The sequence below is a fragment of the Narcine bancroftii genome, chromosome 9, assembly GCF_036971445.1.
Source record: "Narcine bancroftii isolate sNarBan1 chromosome 9, sNarBan1.hap1, whole genome shotgun sequence".
NCBI classification, from domain to species: domain Eukaryota; kingdom Metazoa; phylum Chordata; class Chondrichthyes; order Torpediniformes; family Narcinidae; genus Narcine; species Narcine bancroftii.
The window spans coordinates 15777708-15799943 of NC_091477.1; the positions used below are offsets into that span (position 1 = coordinate 15777708).

At 39.3% G+C, this 22236-nt stretch overlaps 1 protein-coding gene and 1 long non-coding RNA gene across 4 annotated transcripts in view; one reads left to right on the plus strand and one right to left on the minus strand.

Moving 5' to 3' along the window:
- tenm2a (teneurin transmembrane protein 2a) overlaps positions 1-22236 on the plus strand; it is a 767339-nt gene that overhangs the window by 701711 nt on the left and 43392 nt on the right. Inside the window, exons 17-18 of the mRNA XM_069898186.1 lie at positions 904-1165; positions 2389-2656. Of these exons, the coding sequence (XP_069754287.1) occupies positions 904-1165; positions 2389-2656 (530 nt within the window). The remainder of the gene's footprint in view (positions 1-903; positions 1166-2388; positions 2657-22236) is intronic.
- The window catches only part of LOC138743225 (uncharacterized), an 85443-nt gene continuing 75757 nt past the window's right edge, over positions 12551-22236 (minus strand). The window contains exons 5-6 of one of the 3 annotated variants that reach the window (XR_011344739.1): positions 12901-13133; positions 12551-12588 (exon numbers count right to left, since the gene is read on the minus strand). This is a non-coding gene — a long non-coding RNA (uncharacterized lncRNA). Of the gene's footprint in view, positions 12589-12794; positions 13134-22236 lie in introns of those variants that run through there. The other 2 variants (XR_011344736.1, XR_011344738.1) reach the window with 2 other exon arrangements.

Sequence of the window (22236 nt, forward strand, 5' to 3'; positions counted from 1 at the left end):
GTGGAAGTAGGAGGAATATGCAAGTGGTCACAGGCAGCACTTGCAAACTGCACATAAATATCACAGGTCAGAATCAAACCGGGATGACTGGAGTGTGCAGCAGTAGAGCTAATGCTGTGCCTTTGCTCCACCATGTCGAAAGACCACCAGAGTTCCTCTACTCCTATGAATGATTCTATTTGGCACAATCAAGTAATAAGGGAAGAAATTCTCATTTTTCTATCCATTACAAAATGGAAATGTTCAAAGACCTAGTCATTGAATACAATCAAGTACTTTGGTCACGTTTACTTGACAGTTTTTGATCTGGGTTCTCCATACTTGAAACAATTATTGGGCATGATGTTCAACTGTTCATCATGCTTGTTTTGATGGCACTTGTATGAAACTATCCAAGGGCCAATAGTGATGCTAGGGTCGAACACTAGGCCCTTTTACTCTACCCTTGAAAGACAGTAATTAACCGTCTTTTAACCACTTCACTTACCTGTGTGAATGCGACAAAACTGGGATGGAGGGGTTATTTTCATCCCTCCAAGGAAGAAAGTATCAGAGCCAATGTGTTTTGAATCAGCTCCTGTGGAAAAGGCTTACCCAGCTTCCCAGGATGCCAATGCTGTAATGCTGCAGGTCCCAACTCCTTTTGCACTGGCATGCCAGGTCCCTATGTTAAAGGTCACACTGAACAAGCTTTTCTTGGTTCAGTTTGAATGCTCCAATTTTTCCCGACCTAGCTTTAAACATGGGTCAGTGACACGTCAATTTAGTGGGATCTCTGTGTAAAAGAGGTAACTGAAAGGAGCCTTAATGCAAAGTCATGTGTTCACATGGCAGCAGAAATAGTGTGGTTGGTTCTGTTTCTGATAATTTGCTAAAATTGTGCCTGTTTTACATTTTCCTTAGGTTTGATTTAATTGCAAATGGCGGAGCATCTCTTACGTTGCACTTCGAGCGTGCTCCATTCCTCAGCCAGGAGCGCACAGTCTGGCTTCCTTGGAACACTTTCTATGCGATGAACACTCTGGTGATGAAGACAGAGGAAAACACCATTCCAAGCTGTGACCTCAGTGGGTTTGTGCGACCAGAACCAATTCTCGTATCTTCTCCACTCTCAACTTTCTTCAGTTCATCTCCTGGCCAGAATCCCATTATTCCAGAGACCCAGGTAGGTACATGCTTTAAAAAACAAAAAACATATAAAATTAATTAATTCTAGAGAAGAAGAAATAAATTCAAAACATGAGCAAATGGTTTTGTTGCAGCATTTGAAGGTTGGTTGGACAGTCAAATCAATTGTCCTCTTGATTTGAGAACCTACAAGACCTACAAGATGCATCTTGTGACCAGAGGGACAAAAAAATTCCATCTGGCATTCTCATGAAAGCTGTTACCTTTCTCATATGCCTGCCACCACACATCACATTGTTTTGCTTCAGTTAGGAATTAGAAAGTTTCTTGATTCTCTGGTATAGCCAGCCACAGCTAAGCATCTGTTTGGAACTTGGAGCTTGCCAGCAGAGAGCGAGCAAACAAAGCCAATTTAGTCAGAAAAGAGAATCCGCTTAGAAAGTGGAAGAAGCAGAATCTGTGACAAAACTTCGGCAACTTCTCCCAATAAAAGCAGGACAGTATTTTTCCAGTGTGTAAAAAAAAACAATCTCAGTCAACATTTGGAGTATAGTCACTTGGTTTGATTGAGAGAAGTATCCAATCAACTCGAGTGTGGTTGACTATAATGCGAACTTTGGTAACTAAAAGAATAAGTAGAAGAATTTGTGCAGTTTTGATAACAAAAATATATTTCATCAGGAAGTTAATATTTATATGTTATAAATCCCAGGGTTTTTTTTCTTTGCATTTATACCTTAAAATGAATCATCAGTGTTGATGAATAGGTTATCCAAGTGATAGCTGGAGTAAGTTCCAGAATTGAAGGTTTTGATCCTGTGTGTTGCTCTGTCGCAATTTACATATCATAAAGTACATGTTAAAATCTGTAATCTCCATGCTGTTTATTTAAAAGTCATGATATTTATATTTGAAAAGGAAGAACATGTAAAAAGTTACCTATCATTTGTTCAGTCTTGAAAAGATGTTTGTCTGCTGTGAAATAAAATGAAAATAATATTTTTTTTTGTTTTACTGATTGGAATATTTTCTTTAACCAATATCTGACCAGCAGATAAGTTATTTCTGATTATATTTTTAATGGGCCAGGCCAACTTGGGGAAATTAGTAGACCGTTCATACACCTGCATGATGGAACTTGCGCATAGTACTCCAGGAATGGCAGCTGATAACATAAATTATTAGAAGATTTCACAGCTTTGGAATTTACATCATAATCCAGCTTTGACATACAGGTATCATTTGTGTAATTGTGCTCAGGTTCTCCATGAAGCTGTTGAAATCCCTGGCTCCAGCATGAAATTGTGCTACCTGAGTTCACGCACTGCTGGGTACAAATCCCTTTTGAAAGTCACGATGACTCAATCAATTGTGCCGATCAATCTGATTAAGGTTCACCTGATGGTGGCTGTGGAAGGACATCTCTTCCAGAAATGGTTCCATTCAACGCCCAACCTGGCCTACACTTACATATGGGACAAAACAGATGCCTACAGTCAGAAGGTCTATGGTCTCTCTGAAGCAGTTGGTATGTATTTTTTTTTTAATCTGACTTGGCTTTAATGAACATTTTAAAAATAATAGAGAAATGTATTGTTTGATTGGAGTGAATTAGAAAAAGAAAAATGTTTTGATTCAGAGTGAACTATAAGATTATTAATCTATTCATGGAGCTTTTGGACCAGTCACTCCTCAGTACAGGTCTTGTCTCTAATTTGGCACCAGGAGTTCTGACTGGATTATTTTGTAACACATTACATAATGCAAATATTTTTATATGCATTAATGCAACCAGAAAATAAGATCAAGTGAAGTTAATGCATCTCATCGTACAAGTACAACCTGATAAAACAACTTAAGCTGCTGTTGAATCTCTTCATGGAACAGCATCAGAAAGAATCAACTGCTTCTATGTATGAAGGGTGAGGACTTGTACAGAATTATAAATAAAATGTATTTTGTTGTGTTCAGTAAAAGTCCTAAAATCTGGACTGCTTGGGATTGGGTTGAAAGAGCTATGGATACAAACAATTTTGTGTAGTTTCTGGTAATAGAGTGTGTAGAACAGACAAGATGATCAACCAAGGCAACAGAGTTCCTTTCCATTCTCTCAAACGCAGCTCAGCGGCCAGCATGTGACCGCATTTGCTTATTCTGTTGCATTTGTTGCAATGAAGGAATTTATCAGTTGCTGAGGTGATTAGCGATATTTTTGGATAGCCAGAGCATGTGGCTGTCTGTAAGCAAAGCCACAGCTTGGAAATACAGTATGTAGCGGCATCTCAACATTCATCTATATGTTGCCATAAAAGTGAAGACGAGTCAGAAATCTTAAAGGGCAATATATAGTACTGAGCTAGAAATGTTTCCCAAGGAGAAACCTATTGTCAGATTAATTCAAAGAGAAATGTTTCCAGCTGTGGTTGGCCTTGCCACCACCATTTCAGCTCTGCTGTCATATAATACCGACAAGGAGCTCAAGGACAGCATCTTCACATTCACTGCGTGCTTTTTATTAAAGTTCATTTTTGTGTCGGAGTCTCCTGAAAATGCAATTTAAAAGGGCCTAACAATTTCAGTCATATGAATTTTTAATCCAACATGTGCTATATTTTGCAGATAGGTCTTAGTTTAAAAATGAAAGGCATCATTGGAATGGATTTTTATGCAAAATATTTGGTTTATTTCAGTAACTGCAGAGAAAAGGAGGCAATGTATTATACAAATGGGAGAATATGTAAAAAAAAGACAATTGAATCAACCTGGCTATAGGGGGGAATGTTCTTAAATTTAATTACAACTGATGGATTAAATTGTAAAATTCCTGTCCACAGTGTATTTGAAATACAAAATGGTGTAGCTTAGATATTTGGAGACCTACCACCATTTTTTTTTAACATCACAGCATTCACACTTTACTGAACAGCCACTGTACAAAATAAAAGAGTAATATGGCTTCGTTATCTTCATGGAACGGATAGAAACGGAGGAATGTGGAGGTGTTGTTTCATCTCCAACAGAAATCCATGGGGGTGTGACCACACCATGCCTGCGAACTGATGACTGGTACATCTTTGTGGCCGTGTCAGATATCAATGAATTCAGCCACCTGCCATCTCTGTGATGTATGGGTAGTAAATCCTACTGATTTTGATACACCACACTTAACGGACGTTAATGGGAAAGAAAGGATGCCCCAATCTTGGGGATCCAGCATCCTTTGCAGCATTTTCATCATTAAGCATTAAGCCACAAAATCTGCTTGGAACTTGCAAAGCTAACTTCAGCTATGATTGACAGCTGAAGACACAACACATGCAAAAAGGCCAGTTCCCATCGACTTTCACTGGTGGTTGATGGAGAGCAGCAGGGACTGGTCATATCCAATAAACGGAGACGGAAGTGACATCATTGGTAGGGACTCTATCATCTGCCCTGATATTCAGGATGATGCTGTCTGCCCTGGGCAGTAAATCCACCCATCACCGTAGCTGATTGTAACTTGCACTGGTGCAGGTCATTCAACAGTGAAACTTTAGGCAAAAGTGGAAAGCAAGCAGCAGTTCTCCCATCAACGCACAAACAACTCGACTGGGAGAAAAAAAAAATTAAATCCCATTCATATTATCTAAGCAAAGTGCTGGAAGTGTGAAGTAAAAACAGGAAATGATGGAAAATACTCACCAAGTTGGGCTGCACTGTCAGAGTTAAAGTTCCAAGTCGCGATCTTTCATCAGAATGGAGGTTATGTTTGTCGAGTCATTTTTATTCACATGACTGTTTTTGGCTGTTCTTGCTTAAAATTGAACAGACTTCAGCAAATTCCTGCAAGATTTATGATGGATAGAAACTAAAGTGCAGATGATGGTTAAAAAAACAAGTGCATATGTTTCACGTAATGTTTGTTTTAGCTGCTCGAAACCACTCAAATAAAAAAATGTTCCATTTCCACAACTTAGCCTGAAGCAGTAGGAAGAATTACAAATATGTCATTCGAGTGAGATCATGGTAATAAAGCAGACTTTCCAAAGAACAACATTTATATTTAAGTAGATTTTTTGAGCATCAGTGTGAAATAATCTCAAAAAATTAAATTAACAACTTGGATCAATGAAAAATATAGGAAATGGAACCATTAAATATTATGTCACAACACCAGTGCTTGAAATCAAATGTGGTTTGTATTTTAAATTTGTTTTTAATTCTGAATTCAATCGATTGATTTGGTTATGGCACATGCACTGAGATACCATCAAAAGCTTTGATTTTGGTGCTATCCAGCTAAGTAGATTCATACAGCAAGTAATGGAATAATAGCAAATAAGAAACAGAATAGGGAGTAGTGCAACAATAAGCTGTGCTGGGTTTAGAGAGAAATACAAAAACATCGTAGAGTGGTAGAGAGAAAAGTACACTTAACAACCATGCAAAGGCCTCATCCTTTAACAGTGAGAGATCTATTTAAGAGTCTGATAACGGCAGGAAAAAAAAAACTGTCCTTGTTCACATTTTCAAGCACATGTATTTCTGCTCAACAGAAATGGGTATAACCAGGATGGGATGGATTATTTTAATATGTTTGCACTTTCCCCAGACACCAGGACATAGACTGAAAAAATGAATAATTATTTCACATGATAGTCTGTTGATGAATTCATTGGGTAACAAATCTGCAGATGAGTTTCCAAAATGTACTGAATAAATCTCAATTAGATTATTTCTGATCCTTGATGCTTCTATCTTGCTTTAGAGGTAACAACCTGATCAAGTTTATGGTTTCCATTAGGATTGCCTCATTGGTCAGGAAACTAGCTGCCCTATCAAAAAAAGGATGCATTTTCCCCTTATCTTTTTCCCTACCCATGCACCTCACCTGCAAAGATTCCCAAGCCGAATGGCTCTGGCATGATTATTATCAACCGACAGACACTGCGCCTTAAAATTGCATGTTTACCTCCGCCATGTACCAGACCGAGCCGGTTAACAAAGCTGCCATTGAATATTATTCTGGAGGAATGAAGAGGAGGGAGGCAGAGGAACAATAACAAATGTAATCTAGCATTTATTTTTGAATTTCAATGCTCTTGATGTAAGCCTCAGGCCTCGTCCATGACTCCAACACATAGTCTCTGCTGATACTCCAGAAAAGGGATGAGCATGTGCTCCAATGTCAAAGGCCCCAGGTTTCAAATGAAGTGTTAACTCAGGCCTTGGTTTCCCTCTATTTTGGATGTAAGCAATCTCAGAGCATCACACTAAAAAAAAAACAAGAGAGTTCTCTCTGATATCTTAAGCCAATACTTATTGTTCTTTCAGTTTTTCTTTATATCAGATTAATTGGACATTTTACTGACCTTTCTGTGCACAAATTGATTTTCTTTTAATTCGCGTGAGCATGGCATGGCCAGGATTTATTATCCATCCTTGCTTACTCTTGCAAAAGTTCTGGCGAGTCACCTTGTGAATATTCTCTCATAGTGCTGTTGGTCAGGGAGATTAGAAGCAAACAAAGAGAAGTCCAAGAGGCGTAGTGGGGCAAGCAACATCTGTGGCAAATAAACAATCAAAGTTTTGGGTGAGGATCATTTTTAGAAACATGGATGAGAAGGAAAGAAGGCATGCATTAAAAGGAGAGAGAGGAGAGGAGTGCTGGAGAAGGACCCTCCGTGGATGTTGTGTAACCTGCTGAGTCTGACCAGCTTTTAGGTTTTTACTCAAGATTCCAGCATCTGCCTTTTCTTATTTTTCTGGAGTTTTCAGATTTTGAACCATTTACCATTGTTTTCGTAACACAATAGTAACACAGTGGCAAAGCAATACCAAAGTCTTTTGTTTGGTGTAAAACAAATTACAGCATTTCTTTAAATCTTTGCAGAACTGTAACTCTTTTATGCCTTTGACGGTGTATCATTCTTTAACTCCTGTTATTTTCCACATATGATCTCTCTGGGGTGCACTTTTATATAAAAACAGCCCATGGATGCAAATCTATTAATATTCTAAATATAACACCATGTCAGTGTTAAATTTTCACTTAACTGAAGACCACTTGGCTTTTTTATGCTAATAGACTCATGAAATTATGTGTTTGTTTTGAGGGGATAATAACAACCAAATGTAATTATGGATTCAAAGTGAAATAGCTAATCGGCTTGCATTTAATAACAAATTTAACTGTTAGTCTATTTGCTCGTCACATGTATTAAAATGATGCTTTCTTTATCACACAGAATGTTCTGTGTATTCTTCAACTGCTAAATCAATCTTGTGTCCCCTTCAGCATACCTTCAGACAAAGGTCAGTCTAGTTACATGGAGCATTAATGAAAGTCAGTGTTGTTTCTTTTGCCTTGATTTTGGCAACAGCTGTGGAAACATGGGCTTGTACTGCCATCTTCAGCCAGTGGCATTAACAACCACTCAGTGAACGAACACACCAGACTGAGGGAAGGAAGGACATTGTGGATTAATTTTGTTCCACCCGCTGTTTCAGCAAGACGTTTAAGTTTGTAGGAATGGACTTCAGATCAACACCAATTTTGACCTTTCAAGGTGCTCAATATACTGTTCAGAATTGTTATTTTGGTCTGAAGCTTGTAATATACACGATAAACAAAGAGTTGAGGGGTTTGTGCTCATTGCACTAACTCAAATGTTCTAGCTCCTCAGACCTGAGAGGACAGGAGATGGTTATTTATGACCAAGATGGAATTAGCCATCCTCTCTTTATAGCCTGTGACTTCTTTGAATATTTATGGAGATTTTGTCACTTTATAAAGTGACTTTAAGGTGGAGGAGCATCCACGTCCTTATTTTTAAAAAGCAGAATTACCTTAAATTGGCACTTAACATATTTTGCTCTTATTTTTTGCATGCACATCAGTGGTCCTGAAAGGGACCACGAAAATTAGAACATTAAACAAGCCTATTAAAATATTTAATTTTCCTGGGGCTCAAAAAAAAAGAAAGTTTGATGCACCTGAATCTAGAAAAGATACTGTGATTTATTACTGATCTAAGCCCATCCTTCTGCATGTCACTCTCCAAGGATTTCTCCAAGGATGGGTGCCAGAACTGGTTAAAATGCTAAAATCTCTGACTGGTGAGCTGTGATTAAACTGCAGTTCCCATCTACAGCTTGGAGGGTATACGTGGCTGAAGTTTGGACTTCATCCAGGGTCCTTGGGCACATGCTGGAATCTCACCATCCATTGTGAGCCAGAACTGATGTTGAGGGAATATCTCCATTCTATTAATGGGGTTGATGACTGCAGTTCAGTTCATTAATCCACAATTGGTGCTCCATGCTTGTAAGTTCGATAATATTTAAGATAGGGTCAATTTGTGTAGGAAACTACAGAAGTATCCATTTATCTTTATCAGGATTTCAGGGTCAATGAATCAGTCAGTGGAAAATGTTGGAAAACCACAATATTAGAAGTAAGCTCATGCAATGTTTTGTTCATATACATATTTTCTCCTTAAAGTACACAGGAAATTATAATACATTTTGTTGTGATTTCATTGATTTTATTGTCCTGAATTTATATTCAGACAAGCATGCATCTGAATTTTAGACAGACTGATTAGTGGCAAGCTTTCTGTGAAGTTTCTTATTACAGGCAGTGTAACAGCAAGTTCCTAAGTTCTCCATCAAACACACACAAATTGAGTGGAAGGGATTGTAAAAATAATCTCGGGGAGCACTCATACCAAGTTATCAGATTTCTCATTTCAATTTCAATGTTAACCAGAAGCTAAATATTTTGCAATGCTATTCCCTACCTCCAGTCAAGCCATGTGATAGTACAATAGTTAGTAATTGAGAAATAACAAAAGAAATTGATGGTGGTAAATGTGTGTATGGATTTTAGTAATGTATTTGACAAGTTACCCCATGGTAGACTCCTTCAGAATTACATGAGATGTGAGATCTATGGAAATTTGGCTGTGTGGATTCAGAATTGGCTCATCTGCAGAAAGCAAAGGTAGTATTAAGATGGAATGTATTTTGCCTGGAGATCAGTGATAAGTGGAGTGGCACAGGTATCTATTCTGGAACCCTTGCTGTTTGTGATTTTTATAAATGACCTGGATGAAGAAGTAGATGGATGGATCTGTAAGTTTACAGATGATATGAAGGTTGGAAGTGTTGTGGATAGTTTAGAAGGTGGTCATAAGTTACAACAAGATAGAGACAGGATACAAAGTTGGGCAGAGAAGTGGCAGATGAAGTTAATTCTGGATAAATGTGAAGCAATCCAATTTGGAAGGACAAATTTGAAGGTGGAGTACTGTCTTGGGTAAACTTACACCTCTCATTTTGTTCGTTTTAGATTGGTCACAGTGTTTGAGCTACCGAAAGAAAATAGACACACACACCGAGAGCAGTTCAGTTAATACAAATGTTTATTACAAATTCAAAAGCTGATTTCACACTACAATATGCAAGCCCTTCCCAACTATACTTATCAACGCTTGGACTGGTCCCAACTGCCGAAGCGAGGCAACGACTGCACACTTGTAGTAGGTTGTCAGGGCGCCGGTAGCAGCTTCTCTACCTCCCCCGACCGGAACATTGGCTGGACTCTAGAAATTCTTCTTCTTGCTGAGAGATGTTGCCACCACTTGGAGAGTCTCCAACTTCAGCAGCGGGACCATGGCTCATATTACTCAAAAACTGCTTACCCAAGCACCTATTCCCAGCACAGCAAGAAAGATAAGCGAGCAAGCTAGCATGCTAGGCTTCTATCGAATAACATAATTTTCAGCTTATCACTTTGAATACAATGATTTATTTTGCATCAAGGCTGGGCCTCTGACAGTCTGTGACCAAAACAAGCAGGAAGATTACGTGTTTTTGGTACACAGATGTCCTTTCATCAGATAATTGCATCTCTGGCCCCTTGGTGGAATTTAGCTTTTGTCTGCTGATTCAAAAACAACAAGCAGGTTCTCGGCCTTGTAGAAGCAAAAGCTGCAAAGGTGAAAAAACACGGTTAGAATCTTCCATTACAAGTACATGGTTAATAGCAGAATTCTTAACAGTGTGGAAGAACAAGAGTCAAAATCCATAATCCCTCAAGATTGCCATGCAGGTTGATAGGGTAGTTAAGAAGGCTAATAGTATGCTGCCCTTCATTAGTCAGGGGATTGAGTTCAAGAGTAATGAGGTAATGTTTGTTAGGTCTGCTTTGTTCATGAATGAGTGAGACAAACACCAGGCTGAGTCGAAATCAGGGTTCTTTGTTCTTTATTACCGGATTGTAACACTTGCGACTAAACATGTTAGTCGGAGAATGCATTCTGCCGTTATCAGCAAAATGGTGATTTTTTATACCCTTGGATACATGCTTAGAACATCATCATATCATTACTTGTCCAATGACTAAAACTGTTGCTATCCTTTCCCTGCTAGCTTCCTGCCTCTCAATCCATCAATGTCTCTCTTATCTTGTAAGTACAAGGATGCATTTACATCTTGTTACAGCCCTGTACAGGGCAGGGTAACTCCTTACACATTCCCATCTCATGATGTTTTACCTTACATGTTTCAGTTCTATAAAATTCTGGTTGGATCACATTTAGAAGCTTTGAAGATGGTGCAGAGGTGATTTACTAGGATGTAGCCTGGATTGGAGAACGTGTCTTCTGAGACAGGTTAACAGAGGGCTCTTTGTTTTGGATCAAATAAACATGAGAGGTGATAATTAGAGGTCTATAAATTATGAGAGGACATTTGTATAAGATGAGGTTTGGAAAGTTTAGGAGAGATGTCAGGGAAACGTTTTTTACTCAGAGACTAGAGAATGTCAGGAATGCTTTGCAAGGGGCGGTGGAGGGGGCTGGTACAATACAGATATTTAAAACAACAGACACATGGATGCTAGGAAAATGGAGCATTATGGATGTGAGTTAGGGAAGGTTTGGATTATTGAGTAGGTTTATATAGGTCGGCATAACATCGTGGGCCAAAGGGCTTGCATTGTACTGTAATGTTCTATGTTCTACATTCTAAAGATCACAAGGAAAGGTGTGACATGATCATGGTAAGTTTAATATTTTTTTTTAATTTATACATGCTGCTTAGTAACAATTCCTTCTGACCCTTGAGTCCGTACCAATTAACCTCCAACCCCCATAAGTTTTTGAAAGGTGGGAGTAAACCAGAGCACCTGGGTGAAACCCACATGGACACAGGGAGTATGTACAAACAAACTCCTTCAGACAGTGCCGGATTTAAACCTGGGTTACTGGCAGTATAATAGCATTGTGCTAACTGCTCCGCTAGCCTTGCTGAACCGCCATGCTAACCAGGTTTTATGCTCCTTTTTATTTTCTTCTTGATCCGAGAAGTCAATCCTTTATTTTTCTCCCTCAACAATATGTCTGGCATCAGTTGGTTTCCCTGAAGAAATCCAGAACATGAATTTTGTTTGATGAAAGAAGTGATTAGATTAATTAGACAGATTGGACTACATGGAAGATGCTCAGTGACAACCTGCCAGTACTCGTATGCGTCTCCAGACCAGGGAACGTAACTTCGATGAACATTTGGTTGTACCTTCATAAACAAAGACTTTCATTTATACAGCACTTGGCACTCACTTAATGTATGGTGGGTGGAAGCCAATTTGTAAGCTCCCAGAATCAGAAATGTGTTAATGACCAGATAATCTGTTTCAGTAGTGTCAGTTATTATATCACTTGTAAGGTCAGCCAAGATAACAACCTGCTCTTCTTCAACATATTTTTGTGGGATTTTTTTTTTTAATCACCTAAGAGAACAGCTAGAATTTTAAATTTCTTTCAAAATATGACACTTCCATCATTGTGTCACTCACTTAGTACTGCACTGAGGAGCAAGTTTAAAATGTTCTGCTTTGGTCCCTGGAGTGGTACAGAAATCTGCAAAGCTAGTTTGAAGCTGAGCGCAAACCAGCGGAGCCATGGCTAATTACAAAGCTCTGGGATTTCAGAGATAAAATAGGTGTTTTCACACTTGCGTCCCACTAAATCGGCCGTTCAATGTCCCAGGATAGGAATGGGGGTTTGGCTTTTCACACGAACTGGGACACTGAACGCTTTCATACTTGCAAGGAGCATTTTATTTCCTCTCTCTCTCTCTCTCTCTCTCTCTCTCTCTCGCTCTCTCATTCTCTCTCTCTCTCCCTCCTATTGTGACTTTCTGAAAGTTTATACCTTCATTTTACTCCTTTTTTTCTTCACATTCCTGCACTCATGCAAAAACTTGGGTCATTTCAATCCCACAATGCAATTGCCCATTCTACATTTGCCTGATTGCAACGCTGGGGTGTCTGCAGATGCAAGGGATTGTACCAAGGGTTGATGTAGTGTATCTGAGGGGCTAATTACACCAAAATGTACCTTGCAGAAGAAGAATAGTCAGTTAGAGTCTGAAACATGTCTCCTGCTAGCAAGGTGAGGGTTCCGCTGTGAACTGGATTAGAAATGGAAAATTTAATGTTATTGTCTCATCAGCACAAGTCCATTGCACACAACTGCTGGCAACACTGGACAGCAATTTTCTTCCAATGGCTTACTTCCTGAAAAATTATTAAAGATCATGATAGACAACTTCAGGCTAAACACAAAAGATAATTCCAGGTTTGCTGTATCACGAAGGAAGTTAGGGAAACGGTATATTTACTTTTATTGAATTTAGCATATTTAATTGTACAATGATGCTCACACATTGCGTTAATTCAATTGACCTTAAAAATGATTTTCACTTGCACTCAGCATCTGATACCTCTTGTTTCAATGTCCAAGAATAGTCAGCCTGCATTGATGGATTCCAGTTGCCCTGATACTGTTTTTTCATGGTTGAAATCTTTCACTATGTTTTCAAGTGCGAATACAAAAAATGAATTTTCAATGACATGATGCATCAGCCTCTCAAAAATCTGCTGTGGCCTTGAACAGAAGCAAAGATATCTCCGATCTTATATTCCCAACTGTGGGCCTCTTCAATTCCTTATGTTTCTGCAACAGAAAGAACTGTTAAATTACGAAATGGTGACAAAACCTCACCAGCCATCCTTTGCTCAATCACTCCCTCACTTCTATCTACAGTCAAACTTCACTTGAGAATCCAGATTTTTGAAAATGCTCAAACTTATTAAATTTAGCAGGCTTTTGTACACATGCATAAGCACCACTGATTCAAGGCAGCAACAAGCTACCACTTTACTTTCCTTTAAAACTGCACATTTTGATAAATGAAGCACACTGTATTTGCTAATGAATATAATGTCAAAATATACCTGCTTTTCTCTTCTTAATTCCTCGTTAAATTTTAATTTTAAAAGTACTGCCCAAGAATCTGGAAAACCCGAACCAACCCTGAGCAGTCCGGATTTTAAGACTTCTGCTGTATCCTCAAAAATCTTCTTCTCCATTCCTAGATGCCGCCCCATGATGCACATTCTCTTTGCCTTTTGAAATCCAAGGAATGATCATTCAAGCACAATTCACAATGTAATCCATCACTGAACTTGCTGGACCCTGTCAACTACTGATTCGGCTACATCCCCTTTTTTTTTAACTGGAGACCAGATGAAATCTTAAGATTCATTTCATGCCATAAACAACATTTTTTTAGGCTTTCAAAGGATGTGGACAGTATTATGTGATAGAATATGAAATGGAATATATTTGGGAAATAAATTGGTAAAATTAGAGTAGGTTACATACATACACACACTTTAAAACAGATCTTATTTGAAATATTAAAGAATTCATATTCATTAACGTTATAGAAACTATGGAGAATGCTATGCACATTTCACAAGTAGGTACTCATTGAAATTATTTCATGAAATGAATGGACTGGAGACACTCTGGCTGTTGAAAGCTCTTTGCAAGGGTTTTGACAGAGTGCACAGAGAGGTCACTCCTCTGTTCTTGTTTACCTAAAACAACAGATGAGAGTAGAAGACTAACTCTCCTACTGTTTGCTGGAGAAGGTCAGGGGTTTTGCAAGTGAGAGAGTCACATGGGCTTTTTGGTAGTTGGAGAGAGAGAGAGAGAGAGAGAAGGGTGAAACAAGTTCTCTCAGCCAGTGTGGGTGACACTGAAAGCTTGCTGAAACTGAGAGCCAGTAGAAACTGGTTTGAAACTGAAACAGAAGCTCCAGAGCAGCAGATGGTTGGAAGTTTTATCTGTCTGATGTTTCTCTTGGAATAAGTGGAACAGAACAGAACTCCGTGATAGCCTCAAAGAAACAGGTTACCACCTGGAGAACCCTGATAGGACAAGTTTCATCAGCAAGACATTGAGGTGACTCAGTTGTGGAAATCGTGGAACAACAAATCTCTCTCTGCAAACCCTATGAGAACTTTCCTGAGTGGTAAACATTTACCTTTTGAGCACCAAAGCCTGGTGAACTTTATACATGTTAAATTCTGTGCACAGTATAAGTATTGCCTGCAACCAGAGAACTTGGAGGAGTGGGAAGGGAGATTGAACTGTGAACCAAAGAACTTTCTTAAATTTACACACATATGACATACACGTGCTTAGAATTAGAAGGGGGTTAAGTTGGGCTAGTTAAGTTAATAGAGATAAGTTAAAGTTTGATTTGTTTTCATGTTTAAAGATAATTAAAAACAACTTTTAAGTAACTTCTTGTCTTGGTGAATGTCTACTGCTGCTGGATTTTGGGGTTCTTTGGGCTTGTAACAGTTGAGAAAGCCAACAGTTGCTATTCATCCCAAAATGCACCTGGGTACAGTAGTTTTCAAGGCAGTTAGTGTCAATCATGTTAATGGAGCTGGAATCACCTTACCTAAAAGAAACTATGGGCTGAACGATAGTTAGATGAAGCTCCTTCTCCATGGGAATGAAGTGCTGGTACCCTCCCTATCATGCAGGGAACAGTAAACTCTGAGACTAGGATGAGCAGCAGATAAAATGATTCTGACTCCACAAAACTAAGCATTGCCATGATCCTGACCTCCATGGGTTAACCAAGATGCACAGATGAGGTTATATTTGAACTTGATTTTTTTTGCCATATTGGGAAATGTGCCCTTTAAATTTGAACTTGAACTAGATATTGGATTTTGTGAGGGGTCTGAGCATGAACAAGAGATGTGTTTGAATATGGTCCTCTTTAAGTTTGAAATTGAACGCGATATTTGAAGGTGCGGGAGATGTGAGCGTGAACAAGGAATGTGTTTGAGCCTTGTCCCCTTTAAATTGCCAAGTTTCAAGGGAAACTGTAACTGTAACCTGGTCGATCTGTCAGTTCTCTGACCAATGACATTGAAAGTAACCTCGTTGACAAATTTTGCATGTTAAAGTTTGATGGAGTTTTCTTCCAGAGAATAAAGTTTTAAGGAGAAGGAAAATAAAACTGAAAATCAAAGAGAAGGATTTTCCAAAGAAAGATGATGCACCTAGAAAAGTCTTTAATCTAAGATAAACCTACTTTTAATAATACTATACATTTACATAGAACACTACAGCACAGTACAGGCCCTTTAGTCCTAAATGTTGTGCTGACCTATATATTCATTTAAAAAAAAGTGCTAAACCCTCACGAACCTGTAACCCTCTATTTTTCTTTCATCCATGTGCCTAACTAAGAGTCTCTTAAATGCCCTTAATGTTTCAGCCTCCACCACCATCCCTGGCAAGAGCACCCACAACTCTCTGTGTAAAAATAAACTTACCCCTGATGTCTCCCCTAAACTTCCTTCCATTAACTTTGTGCATATGCCCTCTGATGTTTGCTATTCCTGCCCTGGGAAACAGGTGCTGGCTGTTTACCCTGCTTATGCCTCTCATAATCCTTTAGACATGTGTGTAAAAAATAATAATAATAAATCCTGGACATGAGTTCTTGATCCAGATTTATTTATCTCTCTCCAGTTGCTTTGGTTGGATTTGAACTTGTGTCCTTGGATGAATAGAATATAGAACTCTGGAAACCAATATAACAACCAAGCCACAAACCTTTAAACCTCCTTCAACCCATTTCACTGCTTCTCAATTCCAGCAAAGCTGGTAGAAACCAGTGTTTAAACTTGTCAGGAAGATTAGCACTGTGAGAATTTACATTTGTACCTGTTTAAAACATGTGAAATATTTCCAATTGGACTCAGCTTTTCGGAGCAGTGTCACATCCTTTGAATCACGAAGATCACCCAGCTCTCTGGGGTGGTGTCTGAAATTGGCAGTAGTTCCCCCTTGGGCTATGATGCCTGTTCTAGGAGCTGTGGAGAATTTAGATTTGCAGACCTGTACAACCCCAAGTTTACTGTCGCATCCACCAAGATGGAGGTTGCTTTGCAAACAGATCAGTAGGCACCTCATGTGTAGTACAAGACAGTTCAAATGTGCAGAGTACAGAGATAAATCAGTTGATGCAGAGTAAAGGCAATCTAATTTTACTGTTTTGGTGTCTGATATCAGTGGAAAAGAAACAGTCCTTCAATCTAGAGGGTCGTGATCTCATGCTAGTGAATATTCTTCCTGATGGGAAAGGGGTGAAGAGAATACTGGAACGATGATTAGTATGATGGCTGTTTTTCCAACACAGCAGGAGTTACAGACGGGTTGAGGGAGGGGAGAGAATAATGTGCGATCATGGACTGGTATGGGGACACCAATACCTCATGAGCAAGAAGTCCTATCAAAAGGTAATGACACGGCCCAAGACATGACAAAGCAAAACCCTCCCCACCATCAAGAACACCTACAGGGAATGTTGATGTCGGAGAGCAGCTGCAAACATCGAGAATCCATATCAACCCTCACATGCTCTGTTCTCGCTGCTGCCATTACGAAAGAGATCTAGGTGCCACAAGACTCACACCACCAAGGTCAGGAACAGCTGTTCCCCCTCCACCATTGGACTCCTCAACAACAAAATCAATCATGGACTCATTTAAGGACTCTGACTTTTGCACTTCATTGATTTTCTTTATTGTCTCTGTATTGCACAGTTTGTTTACATTTATTTATATTTACATTTCTTTGTTTACATGTATACATACCAATAAGTGCACTACCAATAAGTGGTATTTTGCCTCACCCGCAGGAAGAAGTATCTCAGGATTGTATGTGATGTCATGAAGTACTCACAATAAAGTTGAATCTAAATCTAAGTAATGATCACAACACTCTGGGTTTTTTTGTGGTCTTGGGTAAAGCAGTTCCTGTACCACAGGATGCACCCTGATCAGATGCTCTCATTAGAAGTTCTTAAAGGATACAGATGATGTGCCAAATATCCTGAGGCTTATGAAGAGGTCTGGAAATGCTGCCAAACACATACCCACCTCTGAGGAGGTGAAGACAATAGTCTGGAAACCAGATCATTTAGCACACAATTTCGATGCACAAATCTTGCATAAAATGGATTTAACTTTGGATAAATTGCTCCAGATGAAATTGCAACCATTAGACCAAGCAGTTCTGTTTCTTATTTGTAATGTACTGATGTTTTAATATATACGTCTCTTTCCGCTTTTATTCATAAATGAGAACTTGAAATTGTAACCTATTATTGCCATCAAAGAGTTATGTGATGGGAGAAGTTCATTACAATACTTTGGAATCTTTTGTTTGAAAATTTCATTTTTGATTTTCCAAGACTCGCACAAATCCAAAGCAACAATACAATCTTTCTCAACAATGATATATTACATTCAGAGCCCCTCCCTGCCCACCCCTCTCCCTTCCTTCCCATACTCTAATATCACAAGGAAAAGATTATTTAAATTAAACAAACATTTTAAAAAGGCACAAACATGAAGAAGTTTGACTGGGCAGCTTCAGAACTCACTTCAGGCTATATGTTTAATCAGCGATTTTCACGAGTGGTCCTAATCAATCTCTTGGCTTGCTTGGTGCACAGAAGTTCCACTTCCTTGTACAGCAAAACTCCCCCAGTTTCTGGCACCTATGGGGATTGGTAGATGCCGGGTAAGTGAATTTGCTGGTTGCTTGAGATTGCTTGTTGTGCGGATTGGTGAACTGGTCACTACGGCCGCCAATTTTAAACTTTCGTATTTTTTACCTATTAATTTTCCACAATTTTTTTGTTGGTTGCTTGAGGCTGATTGTTTGAATTCTAGTTAACAGGAATTTTACTGTATTGATCTGATGAAGATTTCCATGTTTCTCAATGAAATTGGTCAAAGAAAATCTTTTCCTTTCTTTTTCTTCCTCTTCATGACAGACATTATGTGTGTTGATGTTGTCTGGTTGTTAAGGGGTTTGTACCATTGAGAATGAATCCCTTTTTCTGATTGGTGTGCAGGACATTGTCAGAAGCTACATTCAGTTGAATTTGATTCCTCTGTGAACATCTCAAGGTCCTTTTCCACTGGCATCCCAGTTAATTGGCTGTGAAGTGTCCCGGGATAGGAAACCCATTGTGCCGGTTCCACTGGGCCACCCTTAACTGGGACCCTAATTGCTTTTCCACTGAACACATTCATCCGCGGGGATCGGAATGTTCTACCTTCAACTGGAAATGGGTGACTTTCTGCTGTCTTTTTCCACTGGTTTTATCAGCAAGCTGGCATCAGCAAATGCTTGGGATATGAGTAGGGGTGGAGGCGAGAAATCCCCAGTGTGAAATTATGTCATTTTACGCCAGCTTTTGGACAGTGTTCCTTTTCTACTAGACCATGTCCCAGTAAATTTGCAGTTAATTCCTTGGACAGGATGCCAGTGGAAAAAGGGCTGCAGATTCCTTGTTTTGTGCATGTTTCTAACTAAAACACACAAACACCGCTCATATGCTTTTGCCAACGTCCGATTTATTATTTTTCAGATTGGATGGTAGCACTATTCACAGTGCAGGTTTAAGCACACCAATTAAGAAAGAAAAACAAATTTTCAGAAAGATTTTTTTTTAATTCCTGTGATAGCAGGGACAGCAGGAATGATCCCTTCAACTCCACAGCAGTCCTGATGGTTGGAATCAGGCTAAATCGAGCTTTCAACCCCAGGATACTCACCCCTGAAGGTTGACAGCTGGTCAAGGCAAATGACTTCAAATTTTAATTCTTACAGTCAAAAGCCTCATGGTAAAATGATTGTGAATTATAATATGTCATGCCCTTGAAATAATTGCTCCAACATCTCAAACAACAGAATCTCCTGGTTAAAGAAATATTGAAAAAACTCTGAATGTAGTTTATCCCATGAATATGTAGCATTAATCTGTGCAGAATTAATCATTTTTCTTTGATATTCAGAATACGATAATTAAAAGAAACCAATAAAGTCCTTGATGAGTTTGATGCATTTTACATTTTGTCTACTGAACTCAGAGTTAATTTCTTGCAGTGATTAAGACTGAATGCAGGTCTTCCGAAAACACAGCTTGTTCTTAATTTATTCTGCTTCATTATGCTCTTGATTCATGAAATTTTTACACTGGGTAGAGTAATGTGTTTAGCAGCAGTGTCCCCTGACTATTAATGCATGGAGGTCAGGTGCTTAACACGTAAGAAATGAGAGCATATCTGCAGGCATCTTCACATTCACCATGTTCCAATACCTCCTGAAGGCCCGGATCAAGAATCCTTCTGGCCAACTGAGAGCAGGTTTTCTGTGCAGCCTCTAAACCCAGAAATTTCAATCAAGCAAAATTCAAACTTTTTAAATATTAAATGGAACAGTACTTTATTCCCAGCCAGCCACAGCATAGCCAAATGAACCATTTGAGCTTAGATCTCTGTGTGTGTGTGTGTGTGTGTGTGTGTGCGTGTGCGCGCGCGTGTGTGTGCGCGTGTGTGTGTGTGCGCGCGTGTGTGTGCGCGTGTGTGTGTGCGCGCGCGTGTGTGTGTGTGTGTGTGTGTGTGCGTGTGTGTGTGTGTGTGTGTGTGTGTGTGTGTGTGTGTGTGTGTGTGTGTGTGTGTGTGTGTGTGTGTGTGTGTGTGTGTGTGTGTGTGTGTGAGAGCGTGCGCGCCTCTGTCATTCCAGCAGATGCATTTAACATCAGCTCCAATTTGACAAAAACAGCCATGCATGCAGACAACCTGGCAGATCCTCATAAGAATATCCCCTGACATTCTTACCATATAAATAAGTCTGCTGATATCAGGCATGGATACCCAAATGAGTTACATAGAATCACAAATAATCATAGGACTGGAAAAGATTATGCAGTCCAGTTGGGAAGATCCAAATATAAATGTTGCACTGTTATTTATTCTCTCAAATATTTACTCTCGTCCGTGCTTCTCAACCATCTGACTCCTTTTATTCAACTGTATTCATTAAATTATCATAACAATTTGCATAAAGTAGTTAAATCTGTACTGGCAGAGTACCTTCGTTCCACAAAGCCGAACGTCTATCTTGGGATCGTCATGATCTTGAACAGATTGTGAACTTTACCTGTTTATTCAGTATAATATCTCCTTTGGCTTTCTCGGCTGGGTTTAATGCAGTTTAGCCCTTTGTTGCTTGGATTCAAATAATTAAAGGTCAGTTACTTTCCTCTCCCATTTTGGATTGCATTTTGTAATAAAACATCCAGATCAACAAGGAGTGTTGTAAGAGTAGCGACAAGCTATCACTCAGGCAGAATGGCCAAGATCCGATCAGATTTTGGCTGCTACCATGAGCTGTACTGCTGGTAGCACTGAATTGTCAAAGTTCAAAGTTCGCATTTATTGTCAGAGTGCACACATGACATCACATACAATCCTGAGATTCATTTTCCTCGGGCCAGGCAGAATTTCTACTTATCAATAGTACAAAAAACTGTACTCGAGAAAAGATAAGTACACAAAAGAGAGAAATGTAAATAACTGTGCAATACAGAAATTTAAATAATGTGCAAATAAGAGTCCTTAAATGAGTTGCTGCTTTTGTTTAGGTGACTGATGATAAAGGGGTAGCAATTGTTCCTGAGCCTGGTGTTATGACTCTTATACCTCTTTCCTGATGGCAGCAGTGAGAACAAAGAGTGTCCTGTGTGGTGTGAATTCTTGATGATAGTAAGCGTTCTATGTAGATTTTCTCAATGATGGGGGTGGTGTTTGCTGGGCTGTGTCCATTACCTTTTGCGGACTTTCCACTCAGAGGTTTTGGTGCCCCAATAGTCAACACTCTTTCCGTGACACATATATAGATGTTTGCCAAGGTTTTCGATGTCATACCAATCCTCCGCAAACTCATAAGGAAATGGAAATGCTGACATGTTTTCTTCACAGTTATACTCGTGTGTTGAGTCCAGTAAAGATCCTCTGAGATGGTGACTCTCAGGAATTTAAATTTACTCACTTTCTGCACCTCTGATCCTCCAATAATCACTGGATCACACACCTGTGGTTTTCCCTTCATGAAGTCCACAATTAGCTCCTTGGTTTTGGTGACACGAGTGGAAGGTTGTTGTTGGTGCCACATTCAGCCAAGTTTTCAATCTTCTTCCTGTATGCTGATGAGTTTTGAGGAGACGGTGGTGTTGAATGCCGAACTATAGTCGGTAAAGCGCATTTTGACGTATGCATCTTTGCCATCTGGGTGTTCCAGGCCTTTGTGTAGAGCCAGTGAGATGGGATCCGGCGTAGATCTCTTGCTGCAATTGGAAAATTGGAATGGATCCATGTTGCTGCTCAGACATCAGCTGATATGCTTTAACACCAGATATCCAAGCACTTCATCACTATTGATGTGAGTGCCACTGGTCAGTAGTCAATTAGGCAGGTTACCACACTGTTCTTGTGCATAGGTACAATTGAGGTCTCTTGGAAACAGATGCTCATCTATCCACAAGAACTATGCATGATCTCTTCCAATTGGTGCATTCTTTGATAAAGCAGCCAATTAACAAATGGGGCAATGGGAGATCATTTGTTTTAATAAACTTGATGGGGAGACATATTGGTGAGAACATTTGTAAGAATATCTCTGCCCTTTGAAGATTGTGAATTTGTTAATTCAGGTTGAGAAGCATTTGGACCACATTTTAACAATCTATAATTAAAGGTGCTTCCCAAACTTTCTGTATTGCTCTAGAATGTCAGCAGAGATTTGAACTTTACAAATTCCCTTCATACTTCTCAATTAGAGTCAATCTAATAAGACAGAACTGATGCCATATCCAGAGTGATCA